This window comes from Anomaloglossus baeobatrachus, chromosome 12, assembly GCF_048569485.1.
Source record: "Anomaloglossus baeobatrachus isolate aAnoBae1 chromosome 12, aAnoBae1.hap1, whole genome shotgun sequence".
Classification (NCBI taxonomy): Eukaryota; Metazoa; Chordata; class Amphibia; order Anura; family Aromobatidae; genus Anomaloglossus; species Anomaloglossus baeobatrachus.
In genome coordinates, this window is record NC_134364.1 from 142,439,265 (window position 1) to 142,465,765 (window position 26,501).

At 51.2% G+C, this 26,501-nt stretch overlaps 1 protein-coding gene across 1 annotated transcript in view; it reads right to left on the reverse strand.

The window, feature by feature from the left end:
• Window positions 1-6,075: 6,075 nt before the first annotated feature.
• SYT11 (synaptotagmin 11) overlaps window positions 6,076-26,501 on the reverse strand; it is a 54,512-nt gene continuing 34,086 nt past the window's right edge. The window contains exons 2-4 of the mRNA XM_075331263.1: window positions 11,232-12,022; window positions 11,013-11,136; window positions 6,076-10,343 (exon numbers count right to left, since the gene is read on the reverse strand). Coding sequence (XP_075187378.1) covers window positions 10,033-10,343; window positions 11,013-11,136; window positions 11,232-12,022 — 1,226 coding nt within the window. The 3' untranslated portion in view covers window positions 6,076-10,032. The remainder of the gene's footprint in view (window positions 10,344-11,012; window positions 11,137-11,231; window positions 12,023-26,501) is intronic.

Consider the following 26,501-nt stretch of genomic DNA (forward strand, 5'->3'; position numbering starts at 1 on the left):
CTCAATAATCCTTAAATGGAAGAAGTTTGAGACCACCAGAACTCTCCCTAGACCTGGCCGTCCAGCCAAACTGAGCAATCGTGGAAGAAGAGCCTTGGTGAGAGAGGTAATGAAGAACCCCAAGATCACTGTGGCTGAGCTCCAGAGATCACTAGGGAGATGGGAGAAAGTTGCACAAAGTCAGCTATTACTGCAGCCTCCACCAGTCGGGCCTTTATGGCAGAGTGGCCCGACGGAAGCCTCTCCTCAGTGCAAGACATATGAAAGCTGCATAGAGTTTGCAAAACAACACATGAAGGACTCCCAGACTATGAGAAATAAGATTTTCTGGTCTGATGAGATGAAGATGATTTTGGTGATAATTCTAAGCGGTATGTGTGGAGAAAGCCAGGCACTGCTCATCACATGACCAATACCATCCCCACAGTGAGACATGGTGGTGGTAGCATCACGCTATGGGGGCAGGGACAGGACGACTGGCTGCAATTGAAGGAAAGATGAGAGCGACCAAGTGCAGAGATATCCTGTAAGAAAACCTCTTCCAGATGCTCTTGAACTCAGACTTGGCCGAAGGTTCACTTTCCAACAAGACAATGACCCTAAGCACACAATTAAAATAACAAAGGAGTGGCTTCAGAATAACTCTGTGACCATTCTTGACTGGCCCAGCCAGAGCCCTGACCTAAACCCAATTGAGCATCTCTGGAGAGACCTGAAAATGGCGTCCACCATCCAACCTGCATTGATCAATTCAGTAGCTAAATTTCTTTTGATTCATATGTTCATGGCAGTAATGCAGATTCCATTTATCACATTTTCACTCTTACATATAGCTATTGGATTTTTAAAGTCAGTATTCACACAGCAGTTTCTGCTATTTCATGTATTCCCCTTGCATAGTCACTGGTGTGCATACCTTATCTCCCCATAGTGATGTTTTTTTAGGTTTTTGCACCCAGTTCAGACTTAGAATGGTGTTCCAAACGTTATTCCTTATTTGTTAGTAGTTTTTCGTTTGTGAACCCTCCCCAACCACACCTATTGCCAATCCATATCATACGCATAAATAGCCTGGGTCTCAGCTTCCCATACACGGTAAGTTTTTTAACTGCATGAGAAGACACACACAAGCTAGGGACCCCAACGTAGAGAAATACTTTGGCGTAGTGTTGGGGCTCTATTGCATTGATCAATTCAGTAGCTAAATTTCTCTTGATTCATATGTTCATGGCAGTAATGCAGATTCCATTTCTCACATTTTCACTCTTACATATAGCTATTGGATTTTTCAAGTCAGTATTCACACAGCAGTTTCTGCTATTTCATGTATTCCCCTTACATAGTCACTGGTGTGCATACCTTATCTCCCCATAGCTCTGGAACTCAGACTTGGCTGAAGGTTCACTTTCCAACGAGACAATGACCCTAAGCACACAGCTAAAATAACAAAGGAGTGGCTTCAGAATAACTCTGTGACCATTCTTGACTGGCCCAGCCAGAGCCCTGACCTAAACCCAATTGAGCATCTCTGGAGAGACTTGAAAATGGCGTCCACCATCCAACCTGACGGAACTGGAGAGGATCTGCAAGGAAGAATGGCCGAGGATCCCCAAATCAAGGATTCCAAGAAGACTCATGGCTGTACTAGCTCAAAAGGGTGCTTCTACTCACTACTGAGCAAAGGGTTTGAATACTTATGACCATGTGATACTTCAGTTTTTCTCGTTTAAAAAATTTGCAAAAATGCCTTCCTTCCTGTTTTTTTCTGTCAAGATGGGGGATGGGGTGCAGAGTGTACATTAATGAGAAAAAAAATGAACTTTTTTGAATTTACCAAATGGCTGCAATGAAACAAAGAGTGAAAAATTTAAAGGGATCTGAATACTTTCCAAACCTACTGTAAATGTGGTTAATAACCCTAAGATCAAAAAAATACCAAAAATTGAGAAAAAATTATAAAATTTGAAGAGAATTTTGCATTTTGTGGCAAATCCTGACGTCCAGATTTTTTTCAATATATTTTTTCATTTTCAGCACACCAAAATACATGGAAATTAGATCAAAATATACAACTTTTTAATCGCACACCTGTGAATGATGTCATGCTGTTCCAGTGAATCAGTCTTTATTTGTGTTAACAGATCCAAGGTACAAGATAGCGGTACAGAGCAGTAATATGGCAGCACATTGCTGTAGGCAGGGTCACATAGCACAGGTACAGGGTCTCCCAACCTCACATACAGGAACATTCACTGGAACATAAACTCCTCTGGCTCCAAACCCCCCTAATAGAAACTACATGTTCTGCCGCAGTCAGCTTAGCCCCATGTGAAGGGGGGGGGTCGCCAAATATAATGGGATAATAGTTATAACCAAGTAAGCAGAACATTTGGGACACCGCTGCTCCCCACCTTATCATAAGTGACCCAAACTGTACAACTGGGTACCTTAGGCTACTTTCACACTTGCGTTGAACGGTATCCGTTGCATTGCGTTGTGTAACGGATGCAACGGATGTGTTGCATATAGTGACACAACGGATGCAACGGATGCTGCAAAACAACGCAATTCGTTTTGATTTTTTTTTTTTTTTTTCCCGGTTTTACCAGCGGCAGACTATAGTGAACGATCAGCTGATCGTTCCCTGCAGCCGGCCGCTGGGTGATCAGCTGATTGCTCCCAGTAGCCGGCCGCCGGGTGATCAGCTGATCGCTCCCTGCAGCCGGCCGCCGGGTGATCAGCTGATCGCTCCCTGCAGCCGGCCGCCGGGTGATCAGCTGATCGCTCCCTGCAGCCGGCCGCCGGGTGATCAGCTGATCGCTCCCTGCAGCCGGCTGCCGGGTGATCAGCTGATCGCTCCCGGCCGCCGGGTGATCAGCTGATCGCTCCCTGCAGCCGGCCGCCGGGTGATCAGCTGATCGCTGTCACTTGCCGGCGCCCGGGCATGCCGGCGGGCGGGCGCTCAGCTGAGCGCTGTGACTTGCCGGCGGCCGGGCATGCTGGTGGCCGGTCATTCAGCTGAGCGCTGTCGCTTGCCGACGGCCGGGCGCTCAGCTGAACGTTCGGCCACCGCGAGCCAAAATAAAGTTTGATTTAAAAAAAAAAAAAAAAAAAAAAAAAAAAAAAAAAGAGCATGCGCAGTGAAATCCAGAGGATTCCGCTGCTCAAAATAACGTTACATGCTGCGTTCCTCCCGCTGGGCGGAAGCAACGGAGCGTCGCCCAGCGGAAGCAACGCAGCTCCTTTTGGTACAATCCGTCAACCATACAAGTCTATGGGAAACAGCGGAATCCGTTAACGGATTCCGCTGTTTCCCAAAAGGGCGGATTGTAACGGAAGGAAAATAACGCAAGTGTGAAAGTACCCTAAGTCTTATCTGAAGAGGTTATTAGAGGTTAAGAGCATTATCACAGGAGCTCAGGGCCTTGGAGCACATCTTTAAGGAAGGCTCAGAGCTTTCAATGGATAAAGTAGGAGATATGGGGGTGACCTAAGCCTTGTTACCGTACAGAGAGCCCCTAGAGTAGGCCTTGGTGCCATACAGAGAGCTCCCCTAGAGGAGCCTCGGTGCCATACTGAGAGCGCCCCTAGAGGAGCCTTGGTGCCGAACAGAGAGTGCCCCTAGAGGAGCCTCGGTGCCATACTGAGAGCGCCCCTAGAGGAGCCTCGGTGCCATACTGAGAGCGCCCCTAGAGGAGCCTCGGTGCCATACGGAGAGTGGACCTAGAAGAGCCTCGGTGCCGTACAGAGAGCGCACCTAAAGGAGCCTCGGTGCCATACAGAGAGTGCCACTGGAGGAGCCTCGGTGCCGTACAGACAGCACCCCTAAAGGAGCCTCGGTGCCGTACAGAGAGCGCACCAAAAGGAGCCCCAGTGCCTTATGGAGAGTACCCCTAGAGGAGACTCGGAGCTGTACAGAGAGCGCCCCTAAAGGAGCCTCGGTGCCGTACAGAGAGCGCACCTAAAGGAGCCTCGGTGCCGTATAGAGAGGGCCCCTAGAGGAGCTTTGGTGCCATACTGACAGCGCCCCTAGAGGAGCCTCGGTGCTGCATGGAGAGCGCCCCTAGAGGAGCCTCGGTGCCGTACAGAGAGCGCACCTAAAGGAGCCTCGGTACCATACAGAGAGGGCCCCTAGAGGAGCTTTGGTGCTGTACTGAGAGCGCCCCTAGAGGAGCCTCGGTGCTGCACGGAGAGCGCCCATAGAGGAGCCGTACAGAGAGCACCCCTAAAGAAGCCTCAGTGCCGTACAGAGAAGCGCACCAAAAGGAGCCTTAGTGTTTTATGGAGAATACCCCTAGAGGAGCCTCGGTGCTGTACATAGAGCACCCCTAAAGGAGCCTCGGTGCCATACAGAGAGCGCACCTAAAAGAGCCTCGGTGCCGTACAGAGAGGGCCCCTAGAGGAGCTTTGATGCTGTACTGAGAGCACCCCTAGAGGAGCCTCGGTGCTGCACGGAGAGCGCCCCTAGAGGAGCCTCAGAGCCGTACGGAGAGCACCCCTAGAGGAGCCTCGGTGCCGTACGGAGAGCGCCCCTAGAGAAGCCTCGGTGACGTACAGAGAGCGCACTGAAAGGAGCCTCGGTGCCTTATGGAGAGTGCCCCTAGAGGAGCCTCGGTGCCATACGGAGAGTGCCCTTAGAGGAGCCTCGGTGCCGTGTCCTGATTATGTACACAAAGCACAGATAGTTCAGAGTTTATATTGGAGATCGAAGTCTAGCAGCAGAATACAGTGGGAGCAGAGCCTTTTCTGTTGGCGATCTGAGCCTACTAGCAGATTATAGCAAGAGCAGAGCCTTTTTTGTTGGGGATTTGAGCCTTTTCTGTTGGGGATCTGAGTCTAGCAGCAGATTACAGCGAGAGCAAAGCCTTTTCTGTTGGGGATCTGAGTCTAGCAGCAGATTACAGCGAGAGCAGAGCCTTTTCTGTTGGGGATCTGAGCCTAGTAGCAGATTACAGCGGGAGCAGAGCCTTCTCTGTTATGGATCTGAGCCTTTTCTATTGGGGATCTGAGATAATAGCAGATTACAGCATGATCAGACCCTTTTCTGTTGGGGATCTGAGCCTAGAAGCAGAGTACAGCGTGAGCAGAGCCTTTTCTGTTGGGGATCTGACCCTAGTAGCACATTACAGCGGGAGCAGAGCCTTTTCTGTTGGGGATCTAAGCCTTTTCTGCTGGGTATCTGAGCCTTTTCTGTTGGAAATCTGAGCCTAATAGCAGATTTCAGAGGGAGCAGAGCCTTTTCTGTTGGGGATCTGAGCCTTTTCTGTTGGGGATCTGAGCCTAGTAGCAGAGTACAGCGGGAGCAGAGCCTTTTCTGTTGGGGATCTGAGCCTTTTCTGTTGGGAATCTGAGCCTAGTAGCAGAGTACAGGGGGAGCAGAGCGTTTTCTATTGTGGATCTGAGCCTAGTAGCAGATTACAGCAGGAGCAGAGCCTTTTCTGTTGGGGATCTGAGCGTTTTCTATTGTGGATCTGAGCCTAGTAGCAGATTACAGCAGGAGAGGAGCCTTTTCTGTTGGGGATCTGAGCCTAGTAGCAGATTACAGTGGGATCAGACCCTTTTCTGTTGGGGATCTGAGCCCAATAGCAGAGTACAGCGGGATCAGACCCTTTTCTGTTGGGGATCTGAGCCTTTTGTGTTGGGGATCTAAGTCTAGTATCAGATTACAGCGGGATCAGACGCTTTTCTGTTTGGGATCTGAGCCTAGTTGCAGATTACAGCAGGAGCAGAGCCTTTTCTGCTGGGGATCTGAGCCTAGTAGCAGAGTACAGCGGGATCAGACCCTTTTCTGTTGGGGATCTGAGCCTTTTCTGTTGAGAATCTGAGCCTAGTAGCAGAGTACAGCGGGAGCAGAGCCTTTTCTGTTGGGGATCTGAGCCTAGTAGCAGATTACAGCAGGAGCAGAGCCTTTTCTGTTGGGGATCTGAGCCTAGTAGCAGATTACAGCAGGAGCAGAGCCTTTCCTGTTGGGGATCTGAGCCTATTAGCAGATTACAGCGGGAGCAGAGCCTTTTCTGTTGGGGATCTGAGCCTAGTAGCAGATTACAGCGGGATCAGACCCTTTTCTGTTGGGGATCTGAGCCTTTTCTGTTGGGGATCTGAGCCTAATAGCAGAGTACAGCGGGTACAGAGTCTTTTTGTGTGGGGGATCTGAGTCTAGTAGCAGAGTACAGCGGGAGCAGAGCCTTTTCTGTTGGGGATCTGAGCCTTTTCTGTTGGGGATCTGAGCCTAATAGCAGAGTACAGCGGGTACAGAGCCTTTTCTGTGGGGGATCTGAGCCTGGGAGCAGAGCTCTTTCTGTTGGGGATCTGAGCCTAGTAGCAGAGTACAGCGGGAGCAGAGCCTTTACTGTTGGGGATCTGTGTGAATAGCAGATTACATCGGGAGCACAGCCTTTTCTGTTGGGGATCTAAGCCTTTTCTGCTGGGGATCTGAGCCTTTTCTGTTGGGGATCTGAGCCTAGTAGCAGAGTACAGTGGGAGCAGAGCCTTTTCTTTTCGGGATCTGAGCATAGTAGCAGATTACAGTGGGATCAGACCCTTTTCTGTTGGGGATCTGAGCCTAATAACATAGTACAGCAGGATCAGACCCTTTTCTGTTGGGGATCTGAGCCTAGTAGCAGAGTACAGCGGGATCAGACCCTTTTCTGTTGGGGATCTGACCCTTTTCTGTTGGGAATCTGAGCCTAGTAGCAGAGTACAGCGGGAGCAGAGCCTTTTCTGTTGGGGATCTGAGCCTTTTCTGTTTGGGATCTGAGCGTAGTAGCAGATTACAGCAGGAGCAGAGCCTTTTCTGTTGGGGATCTGAGCCTAGTAGCAGAGTACAGCGGGAGCAGAGTCTTTTCTGTTGGGGATCTGAGCCTTTTCTGTTGGGGATCTGAGCCTAGTAGCAGATTACAGCAGGAGCAGAGCCTTTTCTGTTGGGGATCTGAGCCTAGTAGCAGATTACAGCGGGAGCAGAGCCTTTTCTGTTGGGGATCTGAGCCTAATAGCAGATTACAGCAAGATCAGACCCTTTTCTGTTGGGGATCTGAGCCTTTTCTGTTGGGGATCTGAGCCTAATAGCAGAGTACAGCGGGTACAGAGCCTTTTCTGTGGGGGATCTGAGCCTAGTAGCAGAGTACAATGGAAGCAGAGCCCTTTCTGTTGGGGATCTGAGCCTAGTAACAGAGTACAGCGGGAGCAGAGCCTTTTCTGTTGGGGATCTGAGCCTTTTCTATTGGGGATCTCAGCCCAATAGCAGAGTACAGCGGGATCAGACCCTTTTCTGTTGGGGATCTGAGCCTTTTGTGTTGGGGATTCAAGTCTAGTATCAGATTACAGCGGGATCAGACGCTTTTCTGTTTGGGATCTGCGCCTAGTAGCAGATTACAGCAGGAGCAGAGCCTTTTCTGCTGGGGATCTGAGCCTAGTAGCAGAGTACAGCGGGATCAGACCCTTTTCTGTTGGGGATCTGAGCCTTTTCTGTTGGGAATCTGAGCCTAGTAGCAGATTACAGCAGGAGCAGAGCCTTTTCTGTTGGGGATCTGAGCCTAGTAGCAGATTACAGCAGGAGCAGAGCCTTTCCTGTTGGGGATCTGAGCCTATTAGCAGATTACAGCGGGAGCAGAGCCTTTTCTGTTGGGGATCTGAGCCTTTTCTGTTGGGGATCTGAGCCTAATAGCAGAGTACAGCGGGTACAGAGCCTTTTCTGTGGGGGATCTGAGCCTAGTAGCAGAGTACAGCGGGAGCAGAGCCTTTTCTGTTGGGGATCTGTGTGAATAGCAGATTACATCGGGAGCACAGCCTTTTCTGTTGGGGATCTAAGTTTTTTCTGCTGGGGATCTGAGCCTTTTCTGTTGGGGATCTGAGCCTAGTAGCAGAGTACAGTGGGAGCAGAGCCTTTTCTTTTGGGGATCTGAGCCTAGTAGCAGATTACAGTGGGATCAGACCCTTTTCTGTTGGGAATCTGAGCCTAATAACATAGTACAGCAGGATCAGACCCTTTTCTGTTGGGGATCTGAGCCTAGTAGCAGAGTACAGCGGGATCAGACCCTTTTCTGTTGGGGATCTGACCCTTTTCTGTTGGGAATCTGAGCCTAGTAGCAGAGTACAGCGGGAGCAGAGCCTTTTCTGTTGGGGATCTGAGCCTTTTCTGTTTGGGATCTGAGCCTAGTAGCAGATTACAGCAGGAGCAGAGCCTTTTCTGTTGGGGATCTGAGCCTAGTAGCAGATTACAGCGGGAGCAGAGCCTTTTCTGTTGGGGATCTGAGCCTAATAGCAGATTACAGCGGGATCAGACCCTTTTCTGTTGGGGATCTGAGCCTTTTCTGTTGGGGATCTGAGCCTAATAGCAGAGTACAGCGGGTACAGAGCCTTTTCTGTGGGGGATCTGAGCCTAGTAGCAGAGTACAGCGGGAGCAGAGCCTTTTCTGTTGGGGATCTGAGCCTTTTCTGTTGGGGATCTCAGCCTAATAGCAGAGTACAGCGGCTACAGAGCCTTTTCTGTGGGGGATCTGAGCCTAGTAGCAGAGTACAGCGAGAGCAGAGCCCTTTCTGTGGGGGATCTGAGCCTAGTAGCAGATTAGAGCGCGAGCAGGTCCTTTTCTGTTGGGGATCTGAGCGTAGTAGCAGATTACAATAGGAGCGGAGCCTTTAATTCATGTTTGTGTCTAGCAAAGCATTTTAACATCGAGATCTGAGCCATAGTGCGCCTCATCCTTACAGTTCATGGGGAATATAAACCTATTACAGCATTTCTAGCTGTAAAGTGTAGTTGTTTTGAGCCTAGTATTAGGGGGTCACTAGAAGGTATAGAAAGAATCAAGAGAAAATGTGGTATATTTGCAATGCTGTGTATTAAGATGATTCCAGAGAGTGCAGACACCTCATGGAATGGACTAAAACCATAACCTTTCTGTAGAAGTGGCAAGCAATGGAGTTAAGAGAGCCACCGCTGGAAGCATTCAGCTTGTTGGTCTTGCAGCTGACCACAGGTGAAGGTTACACACCCTGCTGGTCAATGCACATGTACCCCCAATGGGTTTTAAGGGTGCCGATAGTTGATGTGCATCTTCTATGAACCTGATTCAGTAAAGTCAAAGGAAAACCTAAACCAGCAAGGGGAATTTCTTTCTTTGGCTCTTGGCCAGTAGAAGGGTTCATCTTATAGACTATGGACTGACAGGAATCCAGCTGCATTTTCTGGGAGAAGAAAGTGGCCATGTGTATACACGTGATACTGAGGATGATGGCCCATAACCTGCCGACGAGCTCTTCACAACGTTTGGCAATGTCTACAACATGAGGTCCATTTCAATGCCAGGTCTCTTTGAGGGTGGCAAGATTCTATGAGCCTGTTCTACATATCTCCAACCTTGTATCTTCCAGATCAGAGAGTTGACAATTGAACAACAACCTAGACACAAGTCCACGCTGGAAGCAAGTGCATTCTCACAAAAGGACAACTTGATTGAGGAGCATTTAAGTATGTTTATCAGGACTGAGCTGTGAGCCATGGACCAGGAGAAATGAGGCCAACGTCAGCAGCTTGCATGCAGTCAGATGACTCATGAAGAAGACGATGGGTGATCCTCTCCAGCAAAAAAACTTCAGCCATCATAGATTATGACAGAAGAGCTTTCAAAATCACAGGACCAGCTTTGAGAACCATCATGACCAAGAGTTGGGATTGTGGACCTCCCATGCACAAGGCTTGTTAAGACACATCAGAGACAAGTGTCTGTCGTAAACATGCAAACGAAGGGTTATACTCTGTGTATATATTACAGAGATGTGTTACTGTGTGGCTTAGTGTTTAGTATTCGTGTCCTGGAAAACATCAGAACTGCTTACAAAAATTTAATCTACCACTAAAACAATGCTAACACCTTCAGCATTCGACAGACCTAAGGTACGATGTGTAGTGGGTGCCTCGGTTACTGGAGGGTTAAACAGGATAACACGAAAAAATTGATATCTCCTGCCCATCAGGTTCCAGTACTCCTCCCATTTTTATGACCCATGTTACCTCTTTACCCTGTTCGACAGCCTCTAGTACTCACTCAAGCTGTGCCACTTAGCAATCAGCTTACGAGGGTTATCGCACACCTCTCGCCAATGTTCAATGCCGTTAGCCGTTACACTGTGCGCCCCTAGGATTAGCCGGCCCACCACCTGGTTCTTGGTGGTACGATCAAAGTCGATGACAAGGAACTCAATGCTGATGTCCGGCAACAAGTCTATGGGAATGTCGTAGATGAAAGACTCGTTGAACACTGGGCTCAGTGTGCACTTCTTCACATGAGTTTTCTTCTTTGCTATTCTTTTTCGACCATAATAGACGTTCACTTTCACATAAGGATCTATGGAAGAAAAACTCACAAATTACCCTGGCCAAGGAAGAAGGGATTTGTATAGACCAGAGACCGATAAGAGAGAAGAGGAGGAGATCTATGGAGACCGGAGACTGATGAGAGAGAAGGGAAGGAGATCTATTGAGGCCAGAAACTGATGAGCGAGAAGAAAAGGAAATCTATGGAGGCCAGAGTCTGATGAGAGAGAAGAGGAGAGCTATAGAGGCTGGATACTTATGAAAGAGAAGAAGAGAAGATCATAGAGCCTGGACACAGATGAGAAAATAAAAGGAGATCTACAGAGACTGATGAGAAAGAAGAGGAGATCTACAGAGGCCAGAAACAGATGAGAGATAATAAGAGGAGATACATAGAGGCTGGAGACTTATAGAGACCAGAGACAGATGAGTGAGAGAAGAGGAGCTCGATCGAGGCCAGAAACTTATGAGAGAGAAGAACAGGAGATCTAGAGACACCGGAGACTGAAGAGAGAAGATGTGGAGATCTATGGAGACTGGTGAGAGAGAAGAGGAGGAGAGCTACAGAGGCCAGACACTGAACTGATGAGAAAAAAGAAGAGGAGATCTATACAGGCCAGAGATTGAAGAGGACAGAGGACAATATGGTGATGAGGTGTGATGTACAGAATATGGGATTACGGGGTAGATAAATAGCTGCTACCTGAGAGGCCAGTGATGTCCATTCTTGGCAGGTGTTTGGCTTTTAGCACCACGACCGTCATTCTTTGCGCCACTGGTTGATACGACAGCGACACCTGAAGTTCACCACGGCTGATGCATTTCTGTGACAAGGAGAATACAGAATTTACTCTTTATGTGTAGTCAGAGGGTTCCTATATATGATTATCTGTCCAGATTACACCCATCATCACATTACCTGGATGTTCCTTCTCACGATGTGCCGAGTGATCTGCACTCGCCCGGTACTCGGATCAACGCCTGACAGTGGCACTATCACCTCACCAATCACGTCATCCCGAGAAAAGCGGTCAAAGCTCAGCACCAGAAAGTGAAGAAGCAGGTCCTGGAGTTGGCTGTAAGGGATGCCATAGAATGTGAAGGTCTCATCAAACACTGGATCCAAGGTCTTCCGTAAGACGCGAGTTTTCACCCGATGTTTTTTGTCTGGGAGGATGGTCATTTTGATATAGGGATCAGAGCTACGAAACTGCTCGTCCATCACCGGAAGACCATGAGCTTCTTGTATAGTCACCACCAAGGCTTTTTTGGGGAAGTTATAGTCCACAGAAATGGTCAGCGACCCCAGCGTCACCTCCTCCTCTGGGGATGATAGCGATGATGTCTTGCTACCAACGGAGCTTGTGCTTACACTTGGACTCACTTCCTGCCCGTACTGTGGGTTGATGGGCAGCTGGGTAACAGCGGTGGCCAAGCCGTTAGGACCTTTCTCAGATCCTATCAGACCAGTCTCAGCACTGCCGCCATCTGCATGTGGTTTATCTCTGCGTACACGGAAGGTCTTTTTCTTGTTGCTGAGGGTCTCCGGGTAGATACTGATCCCCTTCAGCATGTGGATGAACTTGTATGGAGGGGTCTTATACTTCTTCTCCATACGGCTGTGACAACAACTCCAGATAAAGACAGCAACTGAGACAGACACCACCAAGACTGCGGCGCCAATAAAACCCGCTGCTATCGGAGACATATCTATGAAACACAACAGAAGAAGCAAGTCACACAAGTAACATACCACCAAGTGCATCACAACGCAAAGAATAGGCAAGAGACTACATGTATCATCACCACCTCCTTGACCATAAACGACCGTGTCCCATCTGGCATGCCGCCCGCCCTATACGTGTAACGACCAATGCATGGCCATAAGTCTGCCCTAGTCTATAGATAATGCCTGCACGCATCCCCTCCTCTACACATGGCACCCATAAGTTTCCTCCTCTACACGTGATGCCTATAAGTGTCCCCTAGACTACACGACACCCATAAGTGTCCCCTAGTTTACACATAATGCCTGTACGTGTCCCCTCCTCTACACAGGATACTCTTACGCGTCCCCCTCCACTACACATTATGTATTTATTTGTTTGTTGTGTAGTTCCCAACTAAACTCCAAAACAAACCTGGCTCAAAGTGATTAAAAACTTCTTCATTAAAGGGATCCTGTCACCAGTTTTTTGGCCTATAAGCTGCGGCCACCACCAGTGTGCTCTTTTATACAGCATTCTACCATGCTGTATATAAAAGCCCAGACCGCTGTGTAGAATGTAAAATACACTTTATAATACTTACCAAACGGTCGTCCTTCTTCTGTAGCCGGGGTGCATGACGCGTCCTACGTCATCCACACTTGCCGGCATTGAGGTCCTGCAAAGCGCACTTTGATTCAAAGTATTGTAGTGCGCCTGGGCGGAATTGGCGAGTGTGTATGACGTAGGATGTGTCATGCACACATGCTTCAGAAGGAGGACAAAGATGTCCGAAAGAGGAGGCGCCGGCACCGGACAACGGAGACGCCCATCTGACTCAAATCCACGGCAGCGTAACCGTTAGGTAAGTATTATAAAATGTTTTTTACATTCTACACAGCGGCCTGGGCTCTTATATACAGCATGTTAGAATGCTGTATATAAGAGCCCGGTGGTGGTGGCAGCCGCTTATAGGCCCCAATACTGCTGACAGGTTCCCTTTAAAATCTAAGAACACAACACATTTCTGGGCTTAAAGGGCCTCTTTCTCAAGTGACAGAGAGGGGCACTTAAGCCCACTAACGCGTTGTGTTCTGAGATTTGAATCACCTTGCGCCGTATGTGTTTTGGAGTTTAGTTGGGAACTACCCAGCAAACGTTTAGCTACATTATTGTTACCACTTAGCTTTGTTCCTTGGCAAGCTCAGCCATGTATGCAAGACAGAAGCTGCATCGTGTTTTACCTAATAGTGGAGTTGTGCTCACCTGGCACAAAATCTCAAGGTGAACACTCCTAATTTATCTGGATCTCTTATGTTACCAGTACTTACTCACCCTATGTGCACTCCTTTATTTGTTTTTTTACCTTTGTCTCCTCTACACATGACGTCCATAAGTGTCCCCTCCTCAACACTTGATGGCTGTATGAGTCTCCTCCTCTGCCCGTGATGAACTTACGCTTCCCCTCCTCTACAGTGAAGCCTGTACACGTCCACTCCTCTACATGTGAAGCCCGTACACATCCCTGTTATGGTCAGGAGACCGCAAAAGATCTTGCAAAAAAAAAATAAAAACTGAAAGAAGATAATGCACAAGAGTATTTGGAAACTTAGCTGGCTGCAATCCACTAACTGCACAAACACAACTAGAAGTAACGGTGGAGAGTTCCTAACCAACCTAGATGCCTCGTCATCGCCAGAGAACTAACTAACCTCAAAGAGGAATCCTGACTTGCCTCAGAGTAGACCCAAAGGAAAGAAAAAGCCACACAGATGGTAAATATAGTGTTAAGCAAAGTGAGGCCCTGCTAGATTGATACAAAAGGATAGGTTAGATTGCTGGTTGCAGCCAGTAAAAACCCTACAAAATACAAACACCTGATAATCAAAAATTCCTATAAAAGATCACGCGATCTTACCTCCCACTATATCAGGAACTCATGTGCAAAAAATAGAAAATCCAAATATAATAGAAAAGATCTTACTACCAAAGCACATGAGATACAAAAATACAAACTCTAGATCAGACAGGGAGCAAAACTTACTTTCTTGCTGGGAATAAATCGTCCTCCAAAGTGCAGGGAGTGCTCTTATTCACATGCAAGAAACAAAAAGGTGCATGAGAACTAATTAAATATCAGAAGGAAAAAAACAAAATACTTATCATGCATAGCTGCAGAACAGGATGACATGGAAACAAAACCGATGCAAAGGAACGAAAAAAACGCTGTAGAAATCATTCCTGGGAAATCCAAAAAGGAGCAGAAAAAAAATGCAAAAACAGAATCTACAGGGAAAGGCAAAAGCCTCAAGGCTGGAGGACAAACTTCAGGACATTTTCTCATGGTGCAGAAACAATTATCACTGGCAAAGGCTAGACAGAAACTGCCTTCCTTTATTCCCCCAGGCTGGACTCCATAGGCTTCTTGGAACAGCAATCATCTCCTACACCTGTCTGAGCAACAGATGCAGAATCAGACTCACTACCAGCACTAGCCACCAGAGAGAGCCCAGAAACACTCTCGGGAACAGCACCATCTCTGATGATATTCACAACACATCTCCTTCTCTACACGTGACATCCGTACGCATCCTCTTCTCTACACGTAACGTCCAAACTCGTCCAACCCTCTACATGTAACATCCATACGTGTCCCCTCTTCTACACGTAATGCCAGTATGCTTCCACTCATCTACATGTGAAGCTCAGACACGTCCCGCTTCTACCGTCACACAAGTTCTCTCTCCTCTACATGTGACGCTGCTACACATCCCCTCCTTTACATATAACACTAATATATACCCCTTTCTCTACATGTTTGGTCTCTGAGTCTCTTCCTGAGCCCATGGAGGTGGATCAGGTTCATTCGGCTAAATTTTGCAGAGAGGGGTGCGTTTACTGCGAAAGTCCTAGAGTCCTGAGAGAGGCTACTCAAGGTGAAGGCATGTCCTCTAACCCTTATTTATATCCATGTCATGTGGCAATACCCAGTTTACAGAGTCTGCCTTTCTGGACTTAGGTTCCTCCAGCAACGTCATACAATAGGCCAATGTGGATCGTTACTGGATTCCCACCCATCGACTTCAAGTTCCACATCTGTGGATGGAAAACCTTTGGCCGAGGCTATCCAGTTAGTCTCTGAGCAAGTTGAACTTCTGGTGGGAATGCTGCACATGAAGAAAATCGCTTTCCATGTGTTACCAGGGATGTCGTACCCTATGCTTTTGGGTCTGCCATGGCTTCAGAGACATGAACTTGTCTTGGACTGGAGATCTGGAATTTTAAGATGTGCTCAGATGGAGTCGCTCCTGTTATGAGAAGTGTCTTGTTCCAGTTCATCTTGCTCGCCTGCCAATCTTCCGGGCCTGCAGTTTGCCTACTGGACATACAAGGATATCTTTGATAAAAAGGAAGCCGACAATCAGCTACCACATAGGCCATATGATTACCCAATTGTACTATTTCCCGCTTCCTCACCTCCACGTGGTTGAATCTATACTATGACACAGATGGGGACCTTAGCCATGTCTGAAAGCATCAAAGAGATCCTTGCAAGTGGCCTCATCCAGAAGTCATCCTCCCCGGCTAGAGCCGGGTTCTTCTGTCTACAGGATAGCTCCCTGTAGACAGAATATAGAGGTCTCAACCAAATCACGGTCAAGAATAAGTATCCGCTGCCGCTTACGTCTCCAAGGCATCAGGATCTACTCCAAGCTCGACCTCCAGGGAGCGTACAGTCTTGTTTGCAGATGGTCGGGTGACGAACGGAAATCTGCTTTCAATACCCATGACTACTACTATGAGGACCAGGTGATGCTGTTTGGGCTCAGCAATGCTCCAGCGGTCAATAATATCTTCTGGGATCTCCTTTATTCATGTGTGGTGGTGTACCTGGAAAACATTCTTGTGTTAACTCCTGATCTACCCACAGGAGGTATATTCGCCAGGTCTTACAGAGATTAAGGGAGACTCAGCTATCAGCTAAATTAGAGAAGTGCCTCTTTAAACAGACATCCCTTCCCTTCCTGGGCTACATAATATCTGACACCGGTGTGAAGATAGACCCAGAGAAGGTGTAGGTGGTTCTGAATTGGCCTCTCCCTGATGGCCTGAAGTCGATTCAGTGGTTCCTGGGGTTTGCAAATTATTACCATTAATTCATTATGCAGTTTCCAGATTCTTCCAGTCTTGGCCCCTTCATAAGGAAGTGAATCCCAAAATGCGGACTCCCGAAACTGAAAATGCATTTGTCTACCTGAGGCAGGCCTTCTCATGGGCTCTGGCGCTGCATAGACCGGACATGAACAGCCAATTATTCTTGGAGGTGGATGTGTCTTCCTCGAGAGCTGAAGCCGTCCTCATGCAGAAATCGGCTTCCGGTAAAATGGTAACATGCGCTTTCTTTTCCAGGGCCTTCTCCCCTTATGAGCGTAATTACTCGATTGGCGACCAAGAAGTATTCACAACTAAGATGGCTCTGGATGATGGTGATGACTACTGGTGGGGGCGGTGCATTCCGTAGTGATCTACACCGACCACAAAAACTTGGCCTACTTACAGTCGGCTCAGAGACTGAAACAGCGTGCAGCCCGATGATCACTGTTCTTCGCTCGCTTTGACGTTGTTCACCGTTTCCAGACGGCCAAAAAGAATGTCAAGGCGGAAGCACTCTCTAAGTACTTTATGTTGGCAGACCAGGAGGAGGAGCCTCAACATATCATTGAGCCTTCCAAGATGATCAAGGTGGCTCCAGTTGAGGTGAGAAGACAGAAAGCCGGTCACGCTGGAGAGAAGAAGTCCATTCACCTGATCTCTCGGCATTTCTGGTGGCCAATGCTGCATCAAGACATTGTGGAGTTTGTTTTTGCGTGTCCCTCTTGTGCCTGTAGCAAGATCCCTAAGAAGCTTCCTACTGAGCGACTACTTCCTCTACCGGTGCCTTCCGCTCCTTGGCAGCACATATCGATTGGATTCATCACTGACCTGCCAAGGTCATCTGGGTAGTAGTTCACAGGTTTGCCAAGATGGCTCATTTCACTCCGCTGTCCAGTTTGCCCTCTGCACCAGTGCTTGCTGAGCATTACATCTAGTACATCTTCCGCTTGCACGGCCTGACCCTGCATAATGTGTCTGACAGAGGTGTCCAGTTCACCGCTCGGTTCTGGAGGGCTACTTGTAAGTTGCTAGATGTGACTTCTCGTTAGCCTACCATGCACAGCCAAAGGGCCAAAGTGGAGCGAGTTAATCAGCTCCTGACAAATTTCTTGCGATAATTCGTCAACAAGCAGCATAGCAATTGGGTCAAGCTCTTTCCATGGGAGTAAATCTCCTACAATAATCACGTGAGTGCTCAGCTAACTCTCCGTTTCGTATTGTGTATGGAGAGCAATCCAAGATCCCATTTCTTGTAGCTATTACATTTACCTGTGGCTGATGCTCTTGTCAAGACCGTCTCCGAAATCTGAGCAGTCCTCTATCCGAATGAAAGAAGCATGCGGATAAGAGACACCTTGATCCTCCTTCATTCAGGCACGAAGACAAGGTATGGCTCTTTTCCAGATACGTTCATCTCAAGATGCCATCCTACAAGCTGTGACCCCGCTTCATTGGCCACTTCAAAGTGCGCCAGCAGATCAATACCGTATCTTACAAGCTGAAACTTACTGCCTCCTTTCACATTCCCAACTCCTTCCATGTGTCTCTCCTCAAGCCTGTTGTCCTGAGCAGCTATTTCAAGAACCCTGGTACCCTGCCTTCACAGGTCAGTGCAGAAGACACAGGTAAAGGACATCCTTGCTATGAACAGAGTGAAAGCTAGGACTCTCTTCTTGGTGGATTGGAGGGGTTTTGGTCCTGAAGAGAATATTATTGCTCTCTTCCCCTTAAGAGATTCATGGAAAAGGGAGGGAGCAAAGGGGGATACTGTAATACAGGTCCCCGCGTCCTCAGACTGTCTTGCCCCTTTCCCTCTTACCTTCCCGGCCTCTCTATGGTGACTGCTCTGGCCCCGGCTGCCGACCCCAGCGCACAGGCCTCCTGGGAGCTCTCCTAGAGCACACACATCTTTTCTTAAAGGACCAGTACACCTTAACCCAAAAGTGCCTCTCAGTCTACGGCTGAGAGGTACTAGGTAATTAAGGGACCCTACCCTTAAGGAAGGTGCATGCCGCATTACTAATACCCGTTTGTGTTTCAGTACCTGTTTAATCCACTGCTGAAACTATCCGTTCAAGCAGTATCTGCCAAACCCGCTACTGCAACTATCAGTATCGGCTGAGCCTGCCACATCAGCCATCCCGGCTACATGTTATTACAGAGACTCAGTGTTTGTACCCCTGGGGCCAGCTGTCACAGCATCAGTCTTCCTGAGTGGCACCTGGTCTCACACTTGCAGTGCAACACCCTCACCATTAGAGGCTCTGGCGAAAATCTGGTGTGTTTGCTTAGTCAAGCCCCTTTAGGTTTTCTGTGTGCTGTGGCCCAGTGCGTCCACTCCCTGCTCGCACCCACGAGCATTACGTTACACCCGTACGCGTCCCCTCCTGTACACAAGCCGCCCGTATGCGTCTACGTGCCCCATCCTCTAAACATGTTGTCTCTATGCATCTCCTCCTCTACCTGTTACGCCCATATGGGTCCCTTCTACAAGTGACATCTGTTCACATCCCCTCCTCTGCAAATAACGTACATACATGTCTCCTCTTCTACACATGACGCCCAGACTTGTCCCTTCCTCTACAAGCGACACCAGCAATAAGGGGTGCTTCACACACAGCGAGCTCGCTGCCGAGATCGCTGCTGAGTCACGCTTTTTGTGACGCAGCAGTGACCTCATTAGCGATCTCGCTGTGTGTGACACTGAGCAGCGATCTGGCCCCTGCTGCGAGATCGCTGCTCGTTACACACAGCCCTGGTTCGTTTTCTTCAAAGGCGCTCTCCCACTGTGACACACAGATCGCTGTGTGTGACAGCGAGAGAGCGACAAATGAAGCGAGCAGAGAGCAGGAGCCGGCGTCTGGCAGCTGTGGTAAGCTGTAACCAAGATAAACATCGGGTAACCAAGGTGGTTACCCGATATTTACCTTAGTTACCAGCCTCCGCCGCTCTCACGCTGCCTGTGCTGCCGGCTCCGGCTCTCTGCACATGTAGCTGCTGTACACATCGGGTTAATTAACCCGATGTGTACTGTAGCTAGGAGAGCAAGGAGCCAGCGCTAAGCAGTGTGCGCGGCTCCCTGCTCTCTGCACATGTAGCTGCATTACACATCGGGTTAATTAACCCGATGTGTACTGTAGCTAGGAGAGCAAGGAGCCAGCGCTCAGTGTGCGCGGCTCCCTGCTCCCTGCACACACAGCTAAGTGGTGTGCGCTGGTAACTAATGTAAACATCGGGTAACCATACCCGATGTTTACCTTAGTTACCAGTGTCCGCAGCTTCCAGACGCCGGCTCCGTGCAAGCGCAGCGTCGCTTGCACGTCGCTGCTGGGTGGGGGCTGGTCACTGGTCGCTGGTGAGATCTGCCTGTTTGACAGCTCACCAGCGACCATGTAGCGATGCAGCAGCGATCCTGACCAGGTCAGATCGCTGGTCGGATCGCTGCTGCATCGCTAAAGTGTGAAGGTACCCTTAGTGTCACCTCCTCTACTAGTGACACCAATAAGTATCACCCCCGGTACACATGACATCTGTACTTGCCCCCTCTGTGATAAGTCAGCATCAAGTGGCCTCTTGTGTGAGGGTAAACTATTCTTAATTATGGCAGATGTATTGTTTCTTTGTTCGGACACTAGCCATTGTTTCATGTCAGACTGTTAGGTGCCTCTTTCTGTATGTTAGTTTGTGGAATATCTGCTGATTATAGATTGCATCAGCGCCCTTCTGTTTACTAGTCTGCATTTGGAGGACAATAATGCAGTCTCATCGAATCAGCGAACAATGAGGAAACAGCAATGACTGTCTTCCCCTCTAATACCCTGAAATGGGAACTGAGGTATACAAAAAGGGTTTACCTCCTGTCTAGGATCGTTGACTCTAGATTCCCCGAAGTCACAAAAATTGTAATCCCTGGTGGGGAAGCGGAAGGGTGAGACTCTGTTGCCTGTACTATCTCATGTCCTTGCTGGGGATGTACTATATCCTGTTGACTGTTGGTGTCACAAACAAGTCTTAAGGCTACTTTACACACTGCGATATCGGTCCCGATATCGCTAGTGTGCGTACCCGCCCCCATCTGTTGCGCGACACGGGCATATCGCTGCCCGTGGCGCACAACATCGCCCAGAGCCGTCACACATACTTACCTGTCCGGCGACGTCGCTGTGACCGGCGAACCGCCTCCTTTCTAAGGGGGCGGTCCGTGCGGCGTCACAGCGACGTCACTGAACCGCCGCCCAATCGCAGCGGAGGGGCGGAGATGAGCGGGACGTAACATCCCGCCCACCTCCTTCCTTCCGCATAGCGGCCGGGAGGCAGGTAGGGAGACGTTCCTCGCTCCTGCGGCGTCACACGCAGCGATGTGTGATGCCGCAGGAACGAGGAACAACCTCGTTACTGCTGAAGTAACGATAATTGGGAATGGACCCCCGTGTCGCCGATTAGCGATTTTTCACTGTTTTGCAACGATGCAAAATCGCTAATCGATGTCACACGCAACGGCATCGCTAATGCGGCCGGATGTGCGTCACGAATTCCGTGACCCCAACGACTCCGCATTAGCGATGTCGTAGCGTGTAAAGCCCGCTTTAGGGTACCATCTCACTAACTGTCGCCTGTACTATCTCATGTCCTTGCTGGGGATGTACTATATGCTGTTGACTGTTGGTGTCACAAACAAGTCTTAGGGTACCATCTCACTAAACGACGTACCAGCGATTCCGACCACGATATGACCTGGTCAGGATCGCTGGTGCGTCGCCACATGGTCGCTGGTAAGCTGTCAATCAGGCAGATCTCACCAGCGACCAGTGACCAGCCCCCAGCGACACGTGGAAGCGATGCTGCGCTTGGTAACTAAGGAAAATATCGGGTAAAAAAGCAAAATGCTTTGCTTGGTTACCCGATATTTACCTTGGTTACCAGCGCACACCGCTTAGCGCTGGCTCCCTGCACTCGTAGCCAGAGTACACATCGGGTTACTAAGCAAACCACTTCACTTAGTTACCCGATGTGTACTCTGGCTACGTGTGCAGGGAGCAGGGAGCCGGCACTGGCAGCCTGAGAGCGGCGGACGCTAGTAACCAAGGTAAATATCGGGTAACCAAGCAAAGCGCTTCTCTTAGTTACCCGATGTGTACCTTGGTTACCAGCGTCCGCAGCTTCCAGACGCTTGCTCCCTGCACATTCAGATCGTTGCTCTCTCACTCGCTGTCAAACACAGCGATATGTGCTTCACAGCGGGAGAGCAACTACCAAAAAGTGAACCAGCACTGTCTGTAACGAGCAGCGATTTCACAGCAGGGGCCAAATCGCTGCTCAGTGTCACACACAGCGAGATCGCTAATGAGGTCACTGGTGCGTCACAAAAAAGTGACTCAGCAGCGATCTCACTATGTGAGAAGTACCCCTTCTGTCGTCTGTATAGAGTGTGTAGTGTTCTGCCCACGGGGAAGGAATGTGGGCGCTCAGTGGGATGAGACCTGGTCCGTGCCATCTTCCTAAAGACCGTCTGGCCTGCAGATGAGAGCACCCACTGACCCTTGTGTCTCCGAACTCTGCTCTACACATGACGCCCGTATGCGTCGCCTCCTCTACACCTGACACGTGTACGTGTCCTCACTTCTATAAGTGACACCCCCACACTTCCTCTCTTCTACACGTGACGCCCGTACACATTGCGTTCCCTCCTTTACGCGTCCCCTGCTCCACATGTGAAGCACATGTCCATTCATTTCTCTACATGTGACGCACATACGCGTCGTCTCTTGTACACATGATGCCTGTACACAACCCTCTACACCTAACACCCGTGCTCATACGCTCCTCTACACCTGACACCCGTGAGCGTCCCCCTCCTCTACACCTGACACCCGTGAGCGTCCCCCTCCTCTACACCTGACACCCGTGAGCGTCCCCTCCTCTACACCTGACACCTGTGTGCGTCCCCTACTCTACACTTGACACTTGTGGGCGTCCCCTCCTCTACAACCGACACCCGTGCTCATCCCCTCCTCTACACCCGACACCCGTGAGCGTCCCCCTCGTCTATACCCGACACCCGTGAGCATCCCCTTCCTCTACATCCGACACCTGTGCGCGTTTCCTCTTCTATACCCGACACCTGTGCGCGTCCCCTCCTCTACACCTGACACCTGTGCGCGTCCCTTCCTCTACACTTGACACTTGTGAGCTTCCCCTCCTCTACACCCGACACCCATGCGAGACCCCTCCTCTACATCTGACTCCCGTGCGAGTCCCATCCTCTATCACCCGTGCGAGTCCCCTCCTCTACACCTGACACCAATGTTCATTCCCTCCTCTACACCCGTGTACGTCCCCTCCTCTACACCCGACAACCATGCGAGTCCCCTCCTCTACATCTGACACCCGTGCGAGTCCCCTCCTCTACACCTGACACCCGTGCGCATTCCCTCCTCTACACCTGACACCAGTGCACATTCCCTCCTCTACACCCGTGCGCCTTCCTTACTCTACAACCCACACCCGTGCGCGTCCCCTCCTCTACACCCGACGCCTATGCGCGTACCCTCCTCTATACCCGACACTCGTGCGCGTCCCCTCCTCTACACCTGACACCTGTGCGCGTCCCTTCCTCTACACTTGACACTTGTGAGCTTCCCCTCCTCTACACCCGACACCCATGCGAGACCCCTCCTCTACATCTGACACCTGTGCGAGTCCCATCCTCTATCACCCGTGCGAGTCCCCTCCTCTACACCTGAAACCAATGTTCATTCCCTCCTCTACACCCGTGTACGTCCCCTCCTCTACACCAGACAACCATGCGAGTCCCCTCCTCTACACCTGACACCCGTGCGCATTCCCTCTTCTACACCTGACACCAGTGCACATTCCCTCCTCTACACCCGTGCGCATTCCTTACTCTACAAGCCACACCCGTGCGCGTCCCCTCCTCTACACCCGACACCCGTGCGCGTCCCCTCCTCTACATCCGACACCTATGCGCGTACCCTCCTCTACACCCGACACCCGTGCGCGTCCCCTCCTCTACACCCGACACCAGTGGCGCATCCCCCTTCTCTACACCTGACACCCGTGAGCGTCCCCTCTTCTACATTCGACACCCGTGCGAGTCCCCTCCTCTATACCTGACACCCGTGAGCGTCCCCTCCTCTACACCTGACACCCATACGCGTCCCCTCCTCTACACCCGACACCCATGTGTGTCCCCTCCTCTACACCCGACACCCGTACGCGTCCCCTCCTCTACACCCGACAACCGTGCGCGTCCCCTCCTCTACACCTGACACCCATGCTCGTCTCCTCCTCTACACTCAACACCCGTGAGCGTCCCCTCCTCTACACCCGACACCGGTGCGCGTCCCCTCCTCTACACATATAACCATGCACGTCCCCTCCTCTACACCTGACACCCATGCGCGTCCCCTCCTCTACACCCGACACTCGTGCGCGTCCCCTCCTCTACACCTGACACCTGTGCGCGTCCCTTCCTCTACACTTGACACTTGTGAGCTTCCCCTCCTCTACACCCGACACCCATGCGAGACCCCTCCTCTACATCTGACACCTGTGCGAGTCCCATCCTCTATCACCCGTGCGAGTCCCCTCCTCTACATCTGAAACCAATGTTCATTCCCTCCTCTACACCCGTGTACGTCCCCTCCTCTACACCAGACAACCATGCGAATCCCCTCCTCTACACCTGACACCAGTGCACATTCCCTCCTCTACACCCGTGCGCATTCCTTACTCTACAAGCCACACCCGTGCGCGTCCCCTCCTCTACACCCGACACCCGTGCGCGTCCCCTCCTCTACATCCGACACCTATGCGCGTACCCTCCTCTACACCCGACACCCGTGCGCGTCCCCTCCTCTACACCCGACACCAGTGGCGCATCCCCCTTCTCTACACCTGACACCCGTGAGCGTCCCATCTTCTACATTCGACACCCGTGCGAGTCCCCTCCTCTATACCTGACACCCGTGAGCGTCCCCTCCTCTACACCTGACACCCATACGCGTCCCCTCCTCTACACCCGACACCCATGTGTGTCCCCTCCTCTACACCCGACACCCGTACGCGTCCCCTCCTCTACACCCGACACCCGTGCGCGTCCCCTCCTCTACACCTGACACCCATGCTCGTCTCCTCCTCTACACTTAACACCCGTGAGCGTCCCCTCCTCTACACCCGACACCGGTGCGCGTCCCCTCCTCTACACATATAACCATGCACGTCCCCTCCTCTACACCTGACACCCGTGCGCGTCCCCTCCTCTACACCCGACACCCATGAGCGTCCCCTCCTCTACACCCGACACCCGTGCGCGTCCCCTCCTCTACACCCAACACCCATGAGTGTCCCCTCCTCTACACCCGACACCCGTGCGCGTCCCCTCCTCTACACCCGACACCAGTGGCGCGTCCCCCTCCTCTACACCTGACACCCGTGAGCATCCCCTCTTCTACATTCGACACCCGTGCGAGTCCCCTCCTCTATACCTGACACCCGTGCTCGTCCCCTCCTCTACACCTGACAACCGTGAGCGTCCCCTCCTCTACACCTGGCACCCGTACGTGTCCCCTCCTCTACACCCGAAACCCGTGCGCGACCCCTCCTCTACACCAGACATCCTTGCTCGTCTCCTCCTCTACACTCAACACCCGTGAGCGTCCCCTCCTCTACACCAGACACCGGTGCGCGTCCCCTCCTCTACACATATAACCATGCACGTCCCCTCCTCTACACCTGACACCCGTGTGCGTCCCCTCCTCTACACCCGACACCGGTGCGCTTCCCCTCCTCTACACATATAACCATGCACGTCCCCTCCTCTACACCTGACACCCGTGCGCGTCCCCTCCTCTACACCTGACACCCATGCTCGTCTCCTCTTCCACCCTCAACACCCGTGCTAGTCCCCTCCTCTATACCTGACACCCGTGCTCGTCCCCTCCTCTACACCTGACACCCGTGAGCGTCCCCTCCTCTACACCCGACACCCATGTGTGTCCCCTTCTCTACACCCGACACCCGTACGCGTCCCCTCCTCTACACCCAAAACCCGTGCGCGACCCCTCCTCTACACCAGACACCCTTGCTCGTCTCCTCCTCTACACTCAACACCCGTGAGCGTCCCCTCCTCTACACCCGACACCGGTGCGCGTCCCCTCCTCTACACCCGACACCCATGAGCGTCTCCTCCTCTACACCCGACACCCATGCGCGTCCCCTCCTCTACACCTGACACCCGTGCGCGTCCTCTCCTTTACACCCGACACCCATGAGCATCCCCTCCTCTACACCTGACAGCCGTGCGCGTCCCCTCCTCTACACCTGACACCCGTGAGTGTCCCCTCCTCTACACCTGACACTTGTGAACGTCCCCTACTCTACACCTGACACCCGTGAGTGTCCCCCCCTCTACACCTGACACTTGTGAGCGTCACCTACCCTACACCTGACACTTGTGAGCGTCCCATCCTCTATACCTGACACTTGTGAGCGTCCCCTCCTCTACACCTGACACCCGTGAGCGTCCCCCTCCTCTACACCTGACACCCATGCTCGTCTCCTCCTCTACACTCAACACCCGTGAGCGTCCCCTCCTCTACACCCGACACCGGTGCGCGTCCCCTCCTCTACACATATAACCATGCACGTCCCCTCCTCTACACCTGACACCCGTGCGCGTCCCCTCCTCTACACCCGACACCCATGAGCGTCCCCTCCTTTACACCCGACACCCGTGCGCGTCCCCTCCTCTACACCCGACACCCATGAGTGTCCCCTCCTCTACACCCGACACCCGTGCGCGTCCCCTCCTCTACACCCGACACCAGTGGCGCGTCCCCCTCCTCTACATCTGACACCCGTGAGCGTCCCCTCTTCTACATTCGACACCCGTGCGAGTCCCCTCCTCTATACCTGACACCCGTGCTCGTCCCCTCCTCTACACCTGACAACCGTGAGCGTCCCCTCCTCTACACCTGGCATCCGTACGTGTCCCCTCCTCTACACCCGAAACCCGTGCGCGACCCCTCCTCTACACCAGACACCCTTGCTCGTCTCCTCCTCTACACTCAACACCCGTGAGCGTCCCCTCCTCTACACCAGACACCGGTGCGCGTCCCCTCCTCTACACATATAACCATGCACGTCCCCTCCTCTACACCTGACACCCGTGCGCGTCCCCTCCTCTACACCCGACACCGGTGCGCTTCCCCTCCTCTACACATATAACCATGCACGTCCCCTCCTCTACACCTGACACCCGTGCGCGTCCCCTCCTCTACACCCAACACCCGTGCGCGTCCCCTCCT